Genomic DNA, 17,206 nt, shown 5'->3' on the forward strand with positions numbered 1-17,206 from the left:
ATTTGAATGGCATAGGCTTGGACATAGGGGAACACTCATCTAGGAGACATTAAATTCCATATTGTTGGCTGGCTTGCAAGTACATACATTCAATCGCATTCCTCTCACCAAGAGGTATGCAATAAAATTAACCACCTTTAATAACACTGTCCACACCTGAACAAGTGACCCAAATGTGGTATGAAAAGGATCATGTTAGGAACTAGGGAATAAAGTTTATAATATATGGAACTGAAGCATACCCAGTACAGTTCTGCATTTCCACTGTGATAGCTAACCACAGCAGAAGTTGACCAAACTAAACTTTCTTGATCATGAGAAAGGCAACAGGCAGTAGCAGCCAGCCCAGAAGAACAACAGTAAGGCTTAAGAGTATGCCAGGGAGGCATTACAGACAGACTCAAACCTGTAATATGGAGTCAGGCTGGCTGTGGCTGGCAATGGCCCTAACTGAACGAACATGAAAAAGGACCTCCTGCCCCCCATTCTTCCAGCCTTTCTGGTTCCTCCACTGGCTTAAAGATATGCTCCTGGAATGAAGAGGCCTGAGCAGCTTAGTCGATCATGTAGAAGTGGTCACGTACTGGCAAAAACATAATGTAATCATGTTGCAGGAAACTGGAGCAAAACCTCAATCTGCCTGATCGGGTATCTGGAGTTTCGCTCACCGACAATTAAAATTTCCTGTTCTCTCAGAAAAACATACAAACTTTGGTGCTAAGGTAGGCTTATTGTTTTTATTATGTGAAACCACGGAATTCTTGCAATGGTTTTTATTAATCACACAAATAAAGAATTCATTAAGTCTGCACATCAGGGCCATTGCTGCTTTTTATCTAAAATCTCTGAGAATTTTCTATGTGATTGTTGCCTTGAGTTGGAGGCAAATTGGAATCCACAACAATAACACAACCAATTTTACAATCTCTTCACAATGAAGTAGGATGCACTCTTGAGGCGGCAACAATTGAGGCATCTGGGTGTACACCTAGCCAGTGCCCCGCAATCATTTTACCTCTTTCTGGAGAGATCTTGCCTCAGCAGATACCACAATTCAGCACCATTCATTGCATTTAACACACCTTTTGCTTTGTAGTAGTTAAGCACAGGGTGTTTAATGCGGTGGCTACTGGCGAATGAAAAGATGGGACCCGGATCCTGTGAATGACATAGATGTTTTTGGGTCAGGTGCATTGACCATTTCTTGCACTGACTCTGAAAAGATGTTGCAGCCTCAACTACTTCCCTCTGCCTTGAAAAGTACCTATCATCAGGTTTAGAATGCCATTCCACAATATAACAGTGTTCAATAATAGACCTGGCCAGGACCTAGGGAGGAATCATCTCCCCTTTACTAACTACAGCAGCCATGCTTTTTCTCTTTGATTGTCTAAACTGGGGTGGCAGAGTGGGCTAAAGAACGGTGATGGATTAAACCCAGATCTGTTGACTGGGTGTGAGTGTTTGATTGGTTCAGGTGCTCCGTCCATCACCACCCCCTTTTGTACCGCTTTTCTCTTTGATTTAGCACGATGAACTATCCATATAGTCAGCGGCATAACAAAAATTAAGGGGGTTCCCCTGCAAGGTACGCAGAGAGGCCCCCTCCGAGCTTAATCTGCAGCTCTCCGGCTGTAGTACTGTGCTGAGGGGGCCCCCCGGAGCTTGGGGGCCCCCCACACCGCGGAGGCTTCGGGGGCCTGTGTTACGCCCCTGCATATAGTGACATCTGTGGACACTTCACTGATCCATATATGGGTGCTAGGTGACAGGATGCGATCAATATGCGGAGTGTGTCAAATGTGAGAGGGATGAGTGTTATACAGAAGATGATTCTAATAAGATGCTATTTATCGCAAAATATTGTATTTGATGGCAGTTTTGGGTTCCCATAGGATGGTAGATGTAGGGAATTAGATTTGTTGTGGTTGCTGGATGTGAAGAGGGTACCACATATTGGGAATTCTGAATGGGGTTAGGTTGCTTTGGGTGTGAATGTTTACCAAATGAAATGGGCGGCTACGTTTTAGAATATCCTGGATAGAAGGTGGGATCCTGTGTGCAAAACGTGAGTAGGTTTTAAATGTAAAGAGACTTTTGGATGCTCTGGTATTCCTCTTGAGATAGTAGCTTGTATAAGAGGAGGTGCTGAAGGTGAGAAAATACTGTATGTGAGTGTTTCCAGAGCAGATAGAGTGGCTAATCTGAATGGAGAGCTGGATCTGATGAAAAATTGAAAGGGTTGATGTAATAGGGAATTTGGATTTTCTGGACACAGAAGAGTTAAACTATCCAGATGTGAAAAATATGCTTAAACGAATGCTTAAATACTTTTTCCTTTGTATTTCCTTGCAGTGTTCATCATCTTAGAGTTGAAAACATTCTCTTTGAAAACCTCTTGAGAAATAAAATGGCAATATTTGATGGTTTCGTCAGATTGTACTGCAAAACTACACATCATCTGGAAACTACACCCTTCACGAAGAAATCTATTATGCATTCTCTGGAGATGCTCCAAAATATGGAACAGTATGCCACTGAACATAAGACTGGGACTGGCCTTCTCTGTCCTAAAAAATGGGTTAAAGTCCCATCTGCTTGTGAAACAACTACACATCTACTGAGTGTGAACATCTCCCATATGAAAATGATTGGTGTTACTGAATTCTAGCCAGCATTTAAGCAATGGGAAAAGTAACAATCAATTGAATGTAATTGAGAGACTGCAAAAAACAAAACTGATTAGTTTCAAATGTGGTTAATTGTATGCATGTATTGGATCATTCAAACCTTCACTTGAAAATTATTTACAGATGCTTATCCTTAGATCATGCTCTCATGAAACTCTAGTCAATGGACATGTAGCCACCTCTTAGAGGCTGAACACAAAAACTCTAATTGCTGACAAATGTGTGAATAAGTGCTAAAATGCTAATTATTCTTATTCCTACCAAAGTCCTATGTAAAATCCATATTCATTAACATACATAAGAATAATTAGAGTGTTTTCAATTATTTTCACAATTCGTGATATGTTATGTAGTTGATTGCACAAAATTGCAGTTTATCTCATTATTTACTCTTTTTTTCACATAATTAATTATGACCTAATCCCATTTGATCCACATCCAAGGCATCTGGAACTATTTACTGTTTTCAACAGTATGAGCCCAAAGGTAATTTAAACTGTTGAGTAATTCAGACTCTTGAGTTTAATGATTTGCTCTTGTTCACAATATCAAAGTGTTAATTTATTCAAAAAGTGTATCTTACATGTCTCCTACAATGAAGGATCAAGGGGCTATATACATTTTAGTAATTTACTCTTTTGAATACGTTTGCTACTTTTTGACCATTCTGAAAATCTGAGTGGTTTACCTTTTAGTGCAAATTTATACTCCTATTTTGTGAATAGCCAAACAATAGTAAACGTATTCAAAAGCATAAACTATTAAAACATGTAAGTTACCTTTGTAACTCATACGTATATTTATGTATCTATGAACAAATAAAATAATGATTGGTGGCATGCTTGAATTAATCTCAATCCCTTTTATTATGGACCATAGTCCATATTCCAGTCACTTTTAGTTTTTTCACAATGTGACTCTCCAGAAAGGGAACAACCTTGTGCAAATTAGCCTATTTCAATGGAATAGTGCAGCCCAAAGTTTCAGACAAAGTACTCTCTGAATGGGAACAAAAGCAAGTTCAGGCTGGTTTGTTGTACATTTTTGGTCCTCTTCAATGAGCTGCAACTTATGTAATGTGGCACGGAAGCACACAACATGTGCTAGGGCATGTTCTTTGTACTGAGTGGGTTTTCCTGGGAAACACAACAAAGAATTAATGATATCCCTTTATTAATCTCAATCATTCATAATTGCCCGGACAGATACCCATTCATTGTTTTAAATATCAATATGCCAGTCCAGACAGGGGCAAAGATTATCCAAATCAGCCGTTATTCTGAGCCAATAGCAAACAGAGAGTGTTACTGCGGGGGCACCTCTTCTTTGAAGTTGTCTTTGGTCCTTGTGCTCTCATCTACAGGAGACTTGATAAACAGGCACTTTGAGTGGTACTGTTACTTTTAGAGAAGGACAAAATATGATTTGCATATATCTGGTTCAGTCTGGGGCAAGATAGCTGGCAAACAAAGAGGATGGACTTGTTTGTAGCCTGATTGTCTGTGACGGAGACTTTGGCAAGCATTGCACAGATGAATCATGTGTTTCACTCGAACACCCCTAAGCATGATAGTTTTGACCAGATGTGGCTGCCATGCTTGCTCTGTCACAGTACTCGGGCTAAGTCTCTCTGATGAGGCCAAACAAAGCCAAAAACAGCCTGGATTTCATGTGGCTTCATCTAAAGGGGACATGGCCAGGCAGTTAGGGCTGGACTATTCTGATTTGACCATGTCATAGTCTGATTTGCATATTGCTGGTCCCTCTCTGAGGTGGCCTACTGGGCAATAAAAAGATGGACGGGAATGCATCCCAAACAGCAGTTGCAAGCATTCAACCCATCAGCTATATTCTACATAGTGGTGATGTATTTATTCATGTTTTCATGTATTCCATGTTTTACCATAATGTTCCGAATATTCTCGGTCCGTAACAATTGTTAATTCATATTAGATAAGTCTGTAGATACCTTTAGAATATGGCTATTGATAGAGTTATGGGTAATTAAATCATTTGTTTTCAATCCTGGAAAAAAAGGAGAAAGCAGTGAAACATTCTAGTTGAAGATTCGTGAAAAATAAGACAGGTGTGACATGAAAAGATGATCTAGAGATCTATAAATACGTTTCAGGTGAAAGTTTGTATTGCTGTTTGAGGGCTTCAATTCACCTATATGGACAGTAGGCAGTTAAAATGTTAGTTTTTTTGTACTGTACTTTTGGGGTGTATGGTGCTTCATAGAGTGCACCAGTTATAGTCTTACCAAAACACTGGGAAATGTGTGGGTGCTGGGTATTTAGCTCTTTAAGGGTATTGTGATTTACAGTGAGCATCGTCAATCTACCTACCATTTTCTCATCCTACTACTTCTAAAACTGTTAACAGAGATTGTTACTGTACACGTGTTGTGGTTTACTCTACTTGACACTATTGTGTCAAGGACTGCGTCATCAAGATCAAGTCTGAGTAATATGAAAAACCTAAAATAATCTTTGGGTGAATCTGCTAAAACACTGTATTTGTTTCTAGTGGAGCACATGACCATTAAGATATATCACATCTTATAAATACTGTCAAACATTGTCTGTGCTGTTGTATAATGTGCTGTGTTTAAAGCTATAACAATTGTGAATGGTATAGTACTCTTACTGTTGTATTTTAGCAATGTGTCCTAGCAACTTGTCATGCATTCTTCCCATGGTTACCAGCATGTGAGAGTTCTTTTTTTTTTGTTTAAGAGATTTTTATTAATCATTTTTAAAATAGAAAACAATATACATGTCATAAATATTGGAAGAAAGTACATATTAATAAGGATTACAAAACGTATGTAATAAGAAAGAAGTGAATATTGGGAGGGGGAAAGAGAGAGGGAATAGGAAGATATAGGGGGAAAAGAAAATAAAGAGGAAGGAAGGAAAGAAAGAAAAGAAGAAAAAGAAAGAGAGGACAAGATTTAACATGTGGGAATAGTAAAAGGTAATCAAGTAGGAGATTTGGAAGAAAGATACGTGGAAAAGGGGAGCTAGAGTAGATTGGATTTGATTTTAAGGGGAACAGAAGAGGATGAAGCAATAGCAATCCTGTGTTCATCACAAATAAAATTCCACCAAGTATGAACAGAAAGCTTAGAATTATCTTTCCAACAAGATAAAATAACTTTGAATGCAAGAGCAATAAACAGATCCAACAGTCTAGCAGAGGAAGATGAAGTATCAATATCAGATGACAAAGATCCTAAGAAAACATTATTCAAGGATAATGAGGCAGAGGAACAAAACATTGGCATGCAGATATTCCAAACTTCATTCCAAAATGACAAAACAGGGGAACAGTCGTATAATAGATGTTTAAGCGTTCCAATTTCTTTTGAGCATGACCAACGTAACGAGGAAGAAGTTTGGGCAAACTTATGGATACTAACAGGGGTAATAATAACTCTATCATATATGAACAATAGGGATTGAGTAATACGAGCAGAGGTAGATACTTTAAACAGTTTGGACCATAAACAATCCCACAATGAGACGGAGAGGGAAACATTAAGATCGGTTTCCCAAGCGGTCTCTATAGGTGATTTAGGGCGATCTTTAACATTTGATAACAAAATTGTATATAAAAGAGCAGCCTTAGGTTGTTGAATAGAAAATAGAGGGAAAAGTAGAGTGGTAGGGGAGAAAGGAGGAAAGACATCAGGTAATGAGAGGGAGGATAAGTGCGATTGGATGGCAGGCGTTATAATGGTGTAATCATTCAAAAATGATGAAGGCAAGTGAAATAAGTTCTGCAGTACTGGAAACCGAATGATAGATCCACCATCAAAAAACTGATGAACAAACAAAATATCCTTTTCTTTCCAGTGTTTAAAGTAAAAGGATTTGCCTTTGTATCTAAGGAATTTGTTGTACCACACTACAGAAGATAGGAAACATTGAAGAGGAGAAAGATCAAAATAGAAAACATTGTGTAACATTGTTTGGGAGTATTTTAAAATAGGATATTTGGTTAAAAAAGAACAATTTGACATAAAAACAGTATGCTGAAATGAAAAATCTTTCAAAAGAGAGCGTTCTAGGAGAACCCATTTAGGTATCGGGTTATCAGTAAAATCATATGCCAAGGAAAAGGATTGTTTAATCAAGAAGGCGGAATGGTATGTTTTAAAATTGGGGAAACGAACGCCACCTTCATTTTTAGGATGAGTCAGCTTATGCAAGGCTATTCGAGGATGTTTGTCATTTCATAGAAATTTAGTACAAATAGAGTTTATGCGGGAAAAATATGAATTGGGAATTTTAAAAGGGAGCATGGAAACAGTATAAAGCACATGTGGGGTAATCATCATTTTAATCGTATCTAATCTACCCCACCAAGAGAGAAATAAAGGGGACCAAAGGAGGGATTGAATTTTCTTTAAGAGGGAGTCGAATGTAAATTTAAGGGTTTCAACTAGGGATGATGAGAACCATATACCAAGGTATTTAATTTTGGAAGGGCACCATGCAAAGTCAGTATTATTAAACATGTATTGGTAACAAATTGAGTTTAGGGGCTGAACTTCTGTTTTGGATAGATTGAGTTTATAACCCGATATAGAATAGAATAGAAACTTCATTCATAAAGTGTGGGAGGGAAGATATAGGGTTGGACATGTATACCAGTGCATCATCCGCCTAAGCAGACAATTTGGTTTCAGTAGATGAGAGTTTAAAGCCAGTAATCCCGGGATTGGAACGAATACTTTCTAAGAAAGGCTCGAGACACAAAATAAATAATAAGGGGGAGAGGGGGCAACCTTGTCGCGTGCCTCTAGATAAAGAAAAAAACTTGGAGAACTGATTGTTAACAAAAATACTGGCATGGGGAGACGAATAAAGGAGTCTAACCAAGCAGATGAAAGAGGGACCAAAGCCAAACCATTTTAGGGCATGAAACATATACTGCCAGTTAATACGGTCAAAAGCTTTTTCAGCATCTAAGGACAAAGCTGCCAACGGAATCTTAAAAGTTTTACTATGTGCAATGACATTGGAAAATAATCGAGCATTGTCAGCAGCAAGTCTACCTTTCACAAATCCCACTTGGTCTGTTTTAATTAGACGGGGAATAATGGAATCAAGACGAGCAGCGAGGATTTTAGCAAAGATTTTGCAATCATAATAATTAAAGATATGGGGCGATCATTTTTACATTGTGAATGATCTTTGTCAGGTTTGGGAATGATAACTATTAGTGCGTCCAAAAATGATCCAGAGGCCTCAGCATCTGAGATAAAGGAATTAAATAATTGGAGGAGTTTTGGTGCAAAAAAGGTATGAAAAGAAGAATAAAATTCAACAGGTAGACCATCCGGACCAGGTGCCTTTGATTTTTTGAGAGAGTGAATGGCCCGAGTTACTTCCTGGAGAGTAATTTCCCTTTCCAACTGGGCAAAGTCATCCAGAAGGGATGGGGGGGAGGGAAGGCCTTCAAAAAAGGACGTTAAGTTAGCATCAGATGGCTGTGTGTCATCAGTATATAAGGATTGGTAATAATTATGAAACACTTCAGCAATATCTTTATCCGCGGAAACTAATTTATTGATGGATTCGTTAAAGATAGCACCCACATTTTTACGTTCTGATTTAATTTTTAAATAATTTGCCAACATTTTCCCCCGCTTTGTTCTGACCACCATGAAACTTAGATTTGATTTTAAGGAGGGTGTTACAAGCTTCATTGGTGATAATTTTGTTCAGATCCGTTTTGGCTATGATTAATTCTTGGAGGGCAGAGGTGGACTTAGAGGAAAAATAGGAATGTTCAAGGCATTTAATTTTCTAAAGTTGGTCATCATATTTCTTTCTGTTAAGTTTCTTTTTCTTAGAAACGTAGGAGATAGTAAATGCTCGGAAAGCAGCCGTAAAAGTATCCCAGTTATTGGGAATGGAGGTGTCAGAAGGGTTATTGAAGGAAAAAAATGTGTTAAAGAACTCCACACTCTCTTTGATGAAAATAGCATCAGACAAAAGAAAGGAGTTACATTTCCAACGACTGAATTTAGAGGAAATGAGGGAGAGGTCAAGGGTAGAATAAACAGGAGCATGGTCGGAAATAAATATGGAACGAATCACAGATTTTTGAATGGAAGGGAGTAAAGACTTGCTAACCATAATGTAATCAATCCTCGAACGGTGTGATGCACATTTGAGAAAAAAGTATATTCTAGCAAATCAGGATTACACATTTTCCATGAGTCATATAAAGGACCAGAGGCAATGGCAGATTGAAAGGTCTTATGGGACTTATCAGGTTGAAATTTACTGCAGGATAGTCTATCTGAAAAAGGGTCTAACCATTGGTTAAAGTCACCAGCAATGACAAAATCAGGACAGTCAATGGACGAAATCAGGTCCTTAATATCTTTCCAAAATTTGGGATCAGGACGAACTGGCCCATATATGTTTAGCAAAACCATCGTCCTATTTTGGATGACAACCTTAGCCAATGCCCATCGTCCTTCATCATCATTTTGAGAGGAAACAATCTGAACATTTAAAGCTTTATGAAATAAAATAGCAACCCCTCCTTTTTTATTAACAGCAGGAGAAAACACAACCTGACCCACCCACTGCCTTTTCAGCTTAATTGATTCAACATTAGAACAATGCGTTTCTTCAAGAAAAACAACCTGTGAATTAAATTTAGATAAGTGAGACAATACCTTTTGACGCTTGACAGGGTGACCAAGACCTCGTACGTTCCACGAAACGAAGTTACACATGATGGTAGGAAGGAAGGATGGGCAACAAATGGAGTAGACATATAGCATGGAGATGACTACAAAAGGGGAAACAAAAAGCACAGAAGTTACATAAGAAGAAAACTCCCAACAAATTCAGAATACTGAAGCAAAATACATCGAGATTCAAGAAAAGTAACAACATGAAGAACAGAAATAGAAGTAGACATCGCTTAGGAATAGAGTAACATAGAAAAAGGGAGAAGAAGTACAGAAGCCAAGTAGAAGAAGGAAAAGAGATAGGGGAGGAAGAAGGGAGAGAAATACAGAAAAGGAGTAGGAGAGAAGACCGATCAAGGCACAAAGAATAAGCAAATATTAACCAACTAGAGCATGAAAAAAAGAAAAGGGAGAGGAAGGAAAAACGAGTACAAGGAGGGTGGAGGGAGAGATGAGATAGGAAAGAGAAAAGAGAGTTAGAGATGAAAAGTGGAAGGAATAGACAGAAGAGACAGTACAAGTCCAGAAGGACGACTGCAGAAAACATACCTGAAGGGGAAATACGAAAGAAAGGTGGGGAAATGGCGACACTTAACAAGATGAACCAGCCGAGGAGCAGGGACACCCCCGCAGCGGGACGTCATAGAACCACAAGAGGGAGATCACAGGAAGGAGGGAATAACATATACAAATCTGTGGAAGGGAAGAGAAATAATTAGAAACAATTTCAGGACAACAAAATACATTCTGAAACAATCATTACATCAAAAATGATAACAAGAACAAATAGAACAGAAAAACAATCAAATTAAATATAACAATCTCAAAGGAGGCTTCAAGAGAGAAGCAACAAGACAACGAAGAAAGAGAACACTAAGGCAATTACAAAGTATCATAAGGCAACCAAAAACTGTTCAGCCACTTGAAGAAGGAGAAGTCTCCATGCCACCGCTGGTTTGTAGAAGAATGAAATTCCTAAGTTCACCAGGATCCTGAAACGTCCAAGTTTTATTTTGATGAGTGACTTTAAAAATGCAAGGGTGGAACAGACCATAACGCGTCCCAAGGGAGCGCAAAGATGGGCGACGAGAGAGAGGAATTCCTTCATTCTTGCTGCAGTAGCATTAGAGACGTCTTGAATGAGGAATACACGTTGACCTAACCAGGAGACTTGACGTTTGGCTCTAGCCGCTGAGAGGACTGAAAGGAGATCAGTGAATTTCAGAAAAAGGATGATAACTCCACATGGCTTTGTAGAGGCAGCTGAGCACGGGCCGAGTCTATGAGCTCTTTGAATACTGATAGCAGTGGATGGTGGCATGTCTAAGAGCTTCGGAAGAAAGGAGATGAAGAAAGTCACCGGGTCATCTCCTTCAAGGGATTCTTGCAGGCCATAAATACGAAGGTTGTTCCTTCTGTTTCTGTTTTCCAAATCCTCTATATGCCGCTGGAGGGAAAGAACAGACTTTTCTAGAGAGGAAATACGCTGTGAATTGGATTGTATTTCAGGGACTTGCTGCTCAACTGAAGTGATGGGGGCATCCATGACTGACCATCTTTCTTTCAAGAGTTGCATGCCTTTATTTGTTTCCTCAATAAATGGACGCAATGCGCGTATTTCTTCCAGAATCAACTCCATGGAGGAGGAAGGTGATGGTTTGTCAGGGAAGGGAGGATCATGCTTTAGGCGTTTAAAAGAGGATGCAGGAGGTGAAGATTTATTTGAAATGGCCTGCGTGACAGAGGAACGATGAGGAGCTGAGCCAACCATTATTGGTGCTGAGATGGAAGCACGCGACTCCGCAGACTCTTGAAGACTCTTGGAGGGAACAAAAATAAATTTTGGTGTGCGCAGTTTGACCATGTATATACAGTGCGCTCAAAGGTTCTTGGAGGGGTGTGTAGTAGACACCTTTATTAGTGGGGTTGTGACACACCAGGCGTTTAGGGTAGACTGGTGTATATTAAGTAGAAGATTTCCGTCTGAGGAAACAAAGGGTCATTCACCACATTTCATAAGGTGCACTTTTAAATAGTTCTATTCTGTTCCATGCATTTCCAAGGAACTCCGATTGTAGTTTGCCTCCCTTAACTGCCAGAACACCATAACAAGTTGCCAGTCCATAAAGATACCAGACAGGACCTCGTTCTGCCAATCATTCAAATGAAGGTGGGCTAGGGCAGAATAATTATAACTTTGTAGTGCAACACTGTACCTGTATTCCAAGAGGCACAAATCCAGACAGTTGCCTTCTGTCAAGAACCGAAGTGTTGCAGTTGAAGACAAAAAAAAATAAACTGTCCTTTCTGGCAGCGAAAATGGCAATGGTACACAGTACATTTAAAAGAGGTGCACGCTCAGCTGTTCCCAACAAATGTGAAAGCTCACGTTTAATACCAGAGATGTGACATAACAGGTGTTCAGGGCAGCAGGCAAGTGTTTCCAAAGAATGAATTTCTGTCTGAGGAAGTGAGCGCTCAATAACCTTTCTTTACAATATTGCAGTTGCAAATGACTGAAGGGCCAATATTGTAGAGCAGGAGGTCAAATGTTATTATTGGTGGTACACATAAATTACCTAGTTAACATAGCCTCTGTCTTTTAGGAGGTGTTAAATCTTCAATATACAAGTCTGTTTATTTCTGAACTGTAGACTTCCAAGTTATGTAAAACGAAAGAAACTATGGTTGTTCTCTGAACCACTGTTAATAAATTATGGTAAAAGCTGCCAGAGAATTCCCGTCTTCAAATGAAACCCTTCACCGCATGAAGGGGTGAAATACAAGACACTGCCATGTAATGTTGCAATTTAAGCAGAAGCTTTTCAGGTTTTCCTCAGCTGACGGGAACACTTGAGCTGTGAAAATCACATCATTAGCACATTTCCTGGCCTTCACAAGGCAGTCCCACACACAGCGTATGAATTAGAATTGCTGTAATTAAAGTTCAGCTGAAAGTGCTCTTCCTAAGGAAAGAGAAGCCACTGCCTCACCTTCCGGTCCTTCCACACGTCAGCCGCTCCGCAGTTCATGAGGTAATTTTCCTGTCAGCATTGGAGACATTATTTACAAGGGCTGTGACAAGCAGCAGGTGCCCTCATTTCAGATAAAAATAACACTGTCTCATCCTCTGTCTCTCCGCCATCACGGAAGCAGTTTATAAATCGTCTCTGTCCCATCGAAGAGCTGCAGCTGCCGGTCTGGGGCTCCCCGCAGCCGGAGCTCCGGTTCTAAGCGGCCATCTTGTTGCGTTGCCAGACCACGCCCCCCAGCATGTAAGAGTTCTGGTGTTGGACCAGAAGGGAGGAGACAGTTGCTGGAGACAGGACGTGTCTAGAGGTTGTTCCTATGTACTTCAATAAAGTCCCTTCTTGAAACACCATGTCTGTGCCTCTTAAAAGTGGCGACGAGGATGGGATGTAATTTCCCTGAGGGCAGGCTGCATGCTGTAGTTCGTCAACCCCAAGACATCGATATTTGACTGGACGGTCAACGGTGCTTTTTCTTGCTGTGCTGTTCTCACCACATCGAGGATATTATAAAAAGAGACTGGAATTGATTTACCATAACGGTACTGTCTGGAAAAAAGAAAAGTGTAGAACTGATGTTGGAACCCTGTCTACACCAAGGTACATGCAAAAGAAACAGAATCATGTCGGCACCAATGGCACCTGAAAACAAAAAAACACTGACTCATGTAAATTCGGGTAAGGACATGACTTTTGTGTGATCTAGTGCTGCGAATGTACAAATCTGTTCACCTAGTGCTGTGCCCTCAATGAGGAGAATTGGATGTTTTAGTTCTGCTGTAAAGACTAGCTGTGGTGTATCGCAGCGGGTGAGAGAAAACGTGTTTGCCAAAGTGTGTGGAGGCAGCGTCCGTCTATCTGGCCTGATTAACTGCCGACTAGCCGAACCCAGCCCCCCGTCCACCATTACCATTGGGACCGGGAGCTCTGAAGTCTGCGCCATTCTCCAACATTGTTAGTTTTCAAAAGTTGACTCACCGGCTACCACTCATGTGCTTCTGTGTTGTTTTTATGCGTCATTGCGGGCATTCTTCTATGGAACTCCTAACCCCCCCACAAGTCACAAGCGCAGTGCAGTGTGGGAGCCACGCTGCGTTGTGACGTGCGATTATTGACGTTTGCATGCAAGCTGCATATGGTTTCCATAACAACCCAACACGAGTACTACAACGCGATTGTGGATACGGAACCTTTTTTGAAAGGGTGTGACAGCAAGCCAAGATTGAATTATCGGAGGGCATAATCTGAAAAGACTAATTTATCAAAACAAAAAAAAGGAACAAGAAGGAGATTGTGTCCATCGAGGCAACTAGGATGACTGTGTGGACTCCTACTGCTATGTAGACTATGGTGACTACAATAAATTTGTTAGTTTTTTTTTTGTTATCCTTTTCTTTACAGTTAATCTAGACCAGTGACTATTACTATTGCTATAATTAATATTGTCTCACCAGTACATCGACAGTGTATAACTATTGATTGGAATACGCTTATACACCATCATTTACAGCTAGGAAATACCGTCAGAATGGACATGTCGTCCATCATAGCTTCTCCTAGATTTTTACAAAACCCTGGTGAACCCACCTTACCATGGGAAGACTGGATAGAGTCGTTTGAAACCTATTTAGATGCGATTGGTGGAGACGTTTGTATAGCTTCCCAGAAGGTGGTATTACTCAAACACGACTTAGGAACAGGGGGCAGAAAGGTATTAAAAACCCTACTCATTGATACTGATAAGAAACAAGTGATTAAAGGAGAGGAAGCAAGTGAAGGTAAGAATAAAGAAGAAGGTGAGGAAGTAAATCTACACTACAATTAGGTGGTTCCCATTGATGAGTATGTTGAGGTAATCAAAGCACCTGAAGAAAACTATGGCAAAAAGGTTAGCATACTAGTAGAAAGGCATACGTTTTTTTTCAATCCCAACTACCTGGGGAGTCTGTCGAGCAATATATTTCCATATTGAGGACCATTGCTGCCACTTGTAAATTCAAAGACCTACACGCAGAGATCATAAGGGATCTATTCATAAATATAACAAACAAAATTAAAATTCAAGAAAGATTACTAGATATGAAAGATCCTTCCCTGCAGAAAACTATTGAAGTGGCAAGGCGGGTCGAGAATACTTCTAAGTATGTCAAACAGCTAAGCTCGGAGAAGACAAGCACTGCTAAAGTGTGTGCTTTAGAGAAGAATCCATCCAAAAAGCAAGAAAGTCATACTAAAACCACTATACCCAAAAACAACAGAGCGTGTTACAGGTGTGGCAGTACGAGACACATCGTGGCTTCTGACAAATGTTTTGCAATTAAAGAGAAATGCTTTAAATGCAAAAAGATTGGTCCCTTAGCACACATGTGTAAGGCTGGATCTTTACCCACCTCAAAATGGAAGCATCCTGTGAATGCCATTGGAGAAAACTCTGAGGATGACAATTCTGATAAAGAAGGGGAAGTTGAAGTTATGGGTATTTGCAACAATGTTATTAACAATGTATCTGAGGGCTACAACCCACCTAAATGTGATTTAGGCATCAATGGGAACAAAATAACTGTTTGGGCAGACTCTTGCTCCCCTTATACTATCATTGATAAGAACACAAGGAAGAAGGTAGGAAGTCATCAGTTGAACCCCCCAGAAGTTGAACCTGTAGGGTACTGTGGTGTTAAGCTCCCATTGTTAGGTTTTTTCAAATGTACATTGTCTCACAAGGGTAAGGTAGCTACCAGAAAGGTATACGTGGTAAAAAAGGGAGAGCATTGCTGGGGTGGTGCGAACAAAAAATGTTGGGTATCATATTGGACCCTAACCACCCACAACAAGTTTTGGCCACTGAAGATACTGAAAAAACTAAATGGAGCACCAAATGTACAAAATTATTTGGGGAAAAGTTAAGGTGTTTAGAAAACTTTGAACACTGCATTGTACTAAAGCCCAATAATTTTCCGTGTGTGCATAAGGCGAGAAGTGCACCCTTTACCCTTAGAGAAAAAGTAACATTGGAGTTGCAAAGGTTATGTGATGCGCAGGTATTGAGCCAATTGAGTCATCTCAATGGCTTAGTCCGGTTGTTTTAGCACGCAAACCCGACGGTAATCTACGCATGTGCATTGATTTGAGGGACCTTAATCGCAACATCCTAGTTAGCCGATATCCATTACCTCACATCAACGAAATGGTGGTCCTCTTTAACCTATGCCACCTACTTTTCACTAATTGACCTGTCCAATGCATACCATCAGATCAAACTGCATCCCACTTCAAGGCATCTCACTTCATTCATTACACCTGAAGGAGCCTTCCAGTTTATCAGAATGCCATTTGCCTGGCTTCCGCCTCAGCGGTTTTCCAAAGAGTAGTGTGTAAAGTATTGGTGGGTTTACCAAAGGTGTTAGTTTTCTAAGACGATGTGCTAGTGTGGGGGTCTAATCATGTTGAACACTCAATACTGACAAAAACATTAAACAGGTTGCGAAACACAAGACTAACTGTGGGTGTCAAGAAATACAAATTTGGTGTCAAGCAAATTGATTATCTAGGGCACACCTTGTCTAGGGATAGGGTAAACCCCCCAAAAAAGTTATCGGATACTATTACTAATGCACCATTACCTTGTGACAAGGAGCAATTGCTCTCATTCCTGGGCCTTGCAGAATTTTATTCCAAGTATGTTCAGTATTTTGCTGGCAAAGTCCATTTCCCCAGAACATTAATGAAAAAGGTTGTCAAGTTTGAATGGACAGATGAATGCCAAAAAGTCTACATTTCCATCAAAGAACAAATTGTTAAAGCTGTTGCCTTGAAACCATTTAACCCATCACATCATAGCATAATTGTAGTGGATGCCAGTGCATATGGTCTAGGAGCAGTGCTCATGCAAAAACATTTGGGACATAAATGAGTGGTAGCCTTTGCATCTCGTACCCTCAAGGGTGCGGAGGCTACATACTCTGTCATTGAAAAAGAGGCACTTGCATGCTGGTGGGGGTGAACTACTTCAAAACTTACATCTGGGGGACCCATTTTGAAATTGGGTCTGACCACACACCACTCAAAGAAAGCAACAACCAGGATCGCCAAATGGTTGTGCAGACTCCAAGGATAGGACTTCTCACTACAGGATGTTCAGGGTATTCACAATATCAATGCTGATTGTCTATCCCGTTTACCTTTGGAAGGCGATGACGAAGATATGGACTCCAATGATGATTGTGTGGTAGCAAGAGTATCTGAGTCATGTTAGGGTGCCATATCCATGCGTGAGTGAAAAGATGCTGTCACGAATGATTCCATTTTCAAGGACTTGTGATTTATTTGTCCAATCCTTCTGGTCCCAGTTTGGTCCTCAAGAAAAAATTTGGAGAGTTTTAAGCAGTCTGGACAGAACTTTCGGTAGTAGATGGTGTGATGCACAGAAGTGGAAGACTAGTGGTTCTGGCTAGCTTGCAGTCTAGACTACTAAGATTACTTCATGAAGGACACAATGGCATGTCTGGAAAGAAGAGGAAGGCGAGAGAGACATTTTGATGGCCAGGGTTGGACAGGAACATAGAGGAGCGTGTACGTGGATGTTTGGAGTGCATTTGCAGTGACAAAACCCATCGGTTAGAAGAATCCCCTATCTCTCCCACTCATTTTCTGAATAGACCATGGGAAAAAGTTGCCAGGGATATTTGTGGCCCATTTTCGGCCAAGGGAATTGTCAACAAGTACTCCTTAGTGCTAATTGACTACCATGCTAAATAGCAGGAAGTGGC

General features: G+C 40.3%; 1 protein-coding gene across 1 annotated transcript in view; it reads left to right on the forward strand.

The window, feature by feature from the left end:
- LOC144823828 (uromodulin-like) overlaps positions 1 to 12,788 on the forward strand; it is a 722,123-nt gene extending 709,335 nt beyond the window's left edge. The window contains exons 8-9 of the mRNA XM_078682690.1: positions 2,356 to 5,401; positions 12,684 to 12,788. Coding sequence (XP_078538816.1) covers positions 2,356 to 2,370 — 15 coding nt within the window. The 3' untranslated portion in view covers positions 2,371 to 5,401; positions 12,684 to 12,788. The remainder of the gene's footprint in view (positions 1 to 2,355; positions 5,402 to 12,683) is intronic.
- Positions 12,789 to 17,206: the final 4,418 nt, after the last annotated feature.

The sequence above is a fragment of the Lissotriton helveticus genome, chromosome 3_1 (assembly GCF_964261635.1).
Source record: "Lissotriton helveticus chromosome 3_1, aLisHel1.1, whole genome shotgun sequence".
Classification (NCBI taxonomy): Eukaryota; Metazoa; Chordata; class Amphibia; order Caudata; family Salamandridae; genus Lissotriton; species Lissotriton helveticus.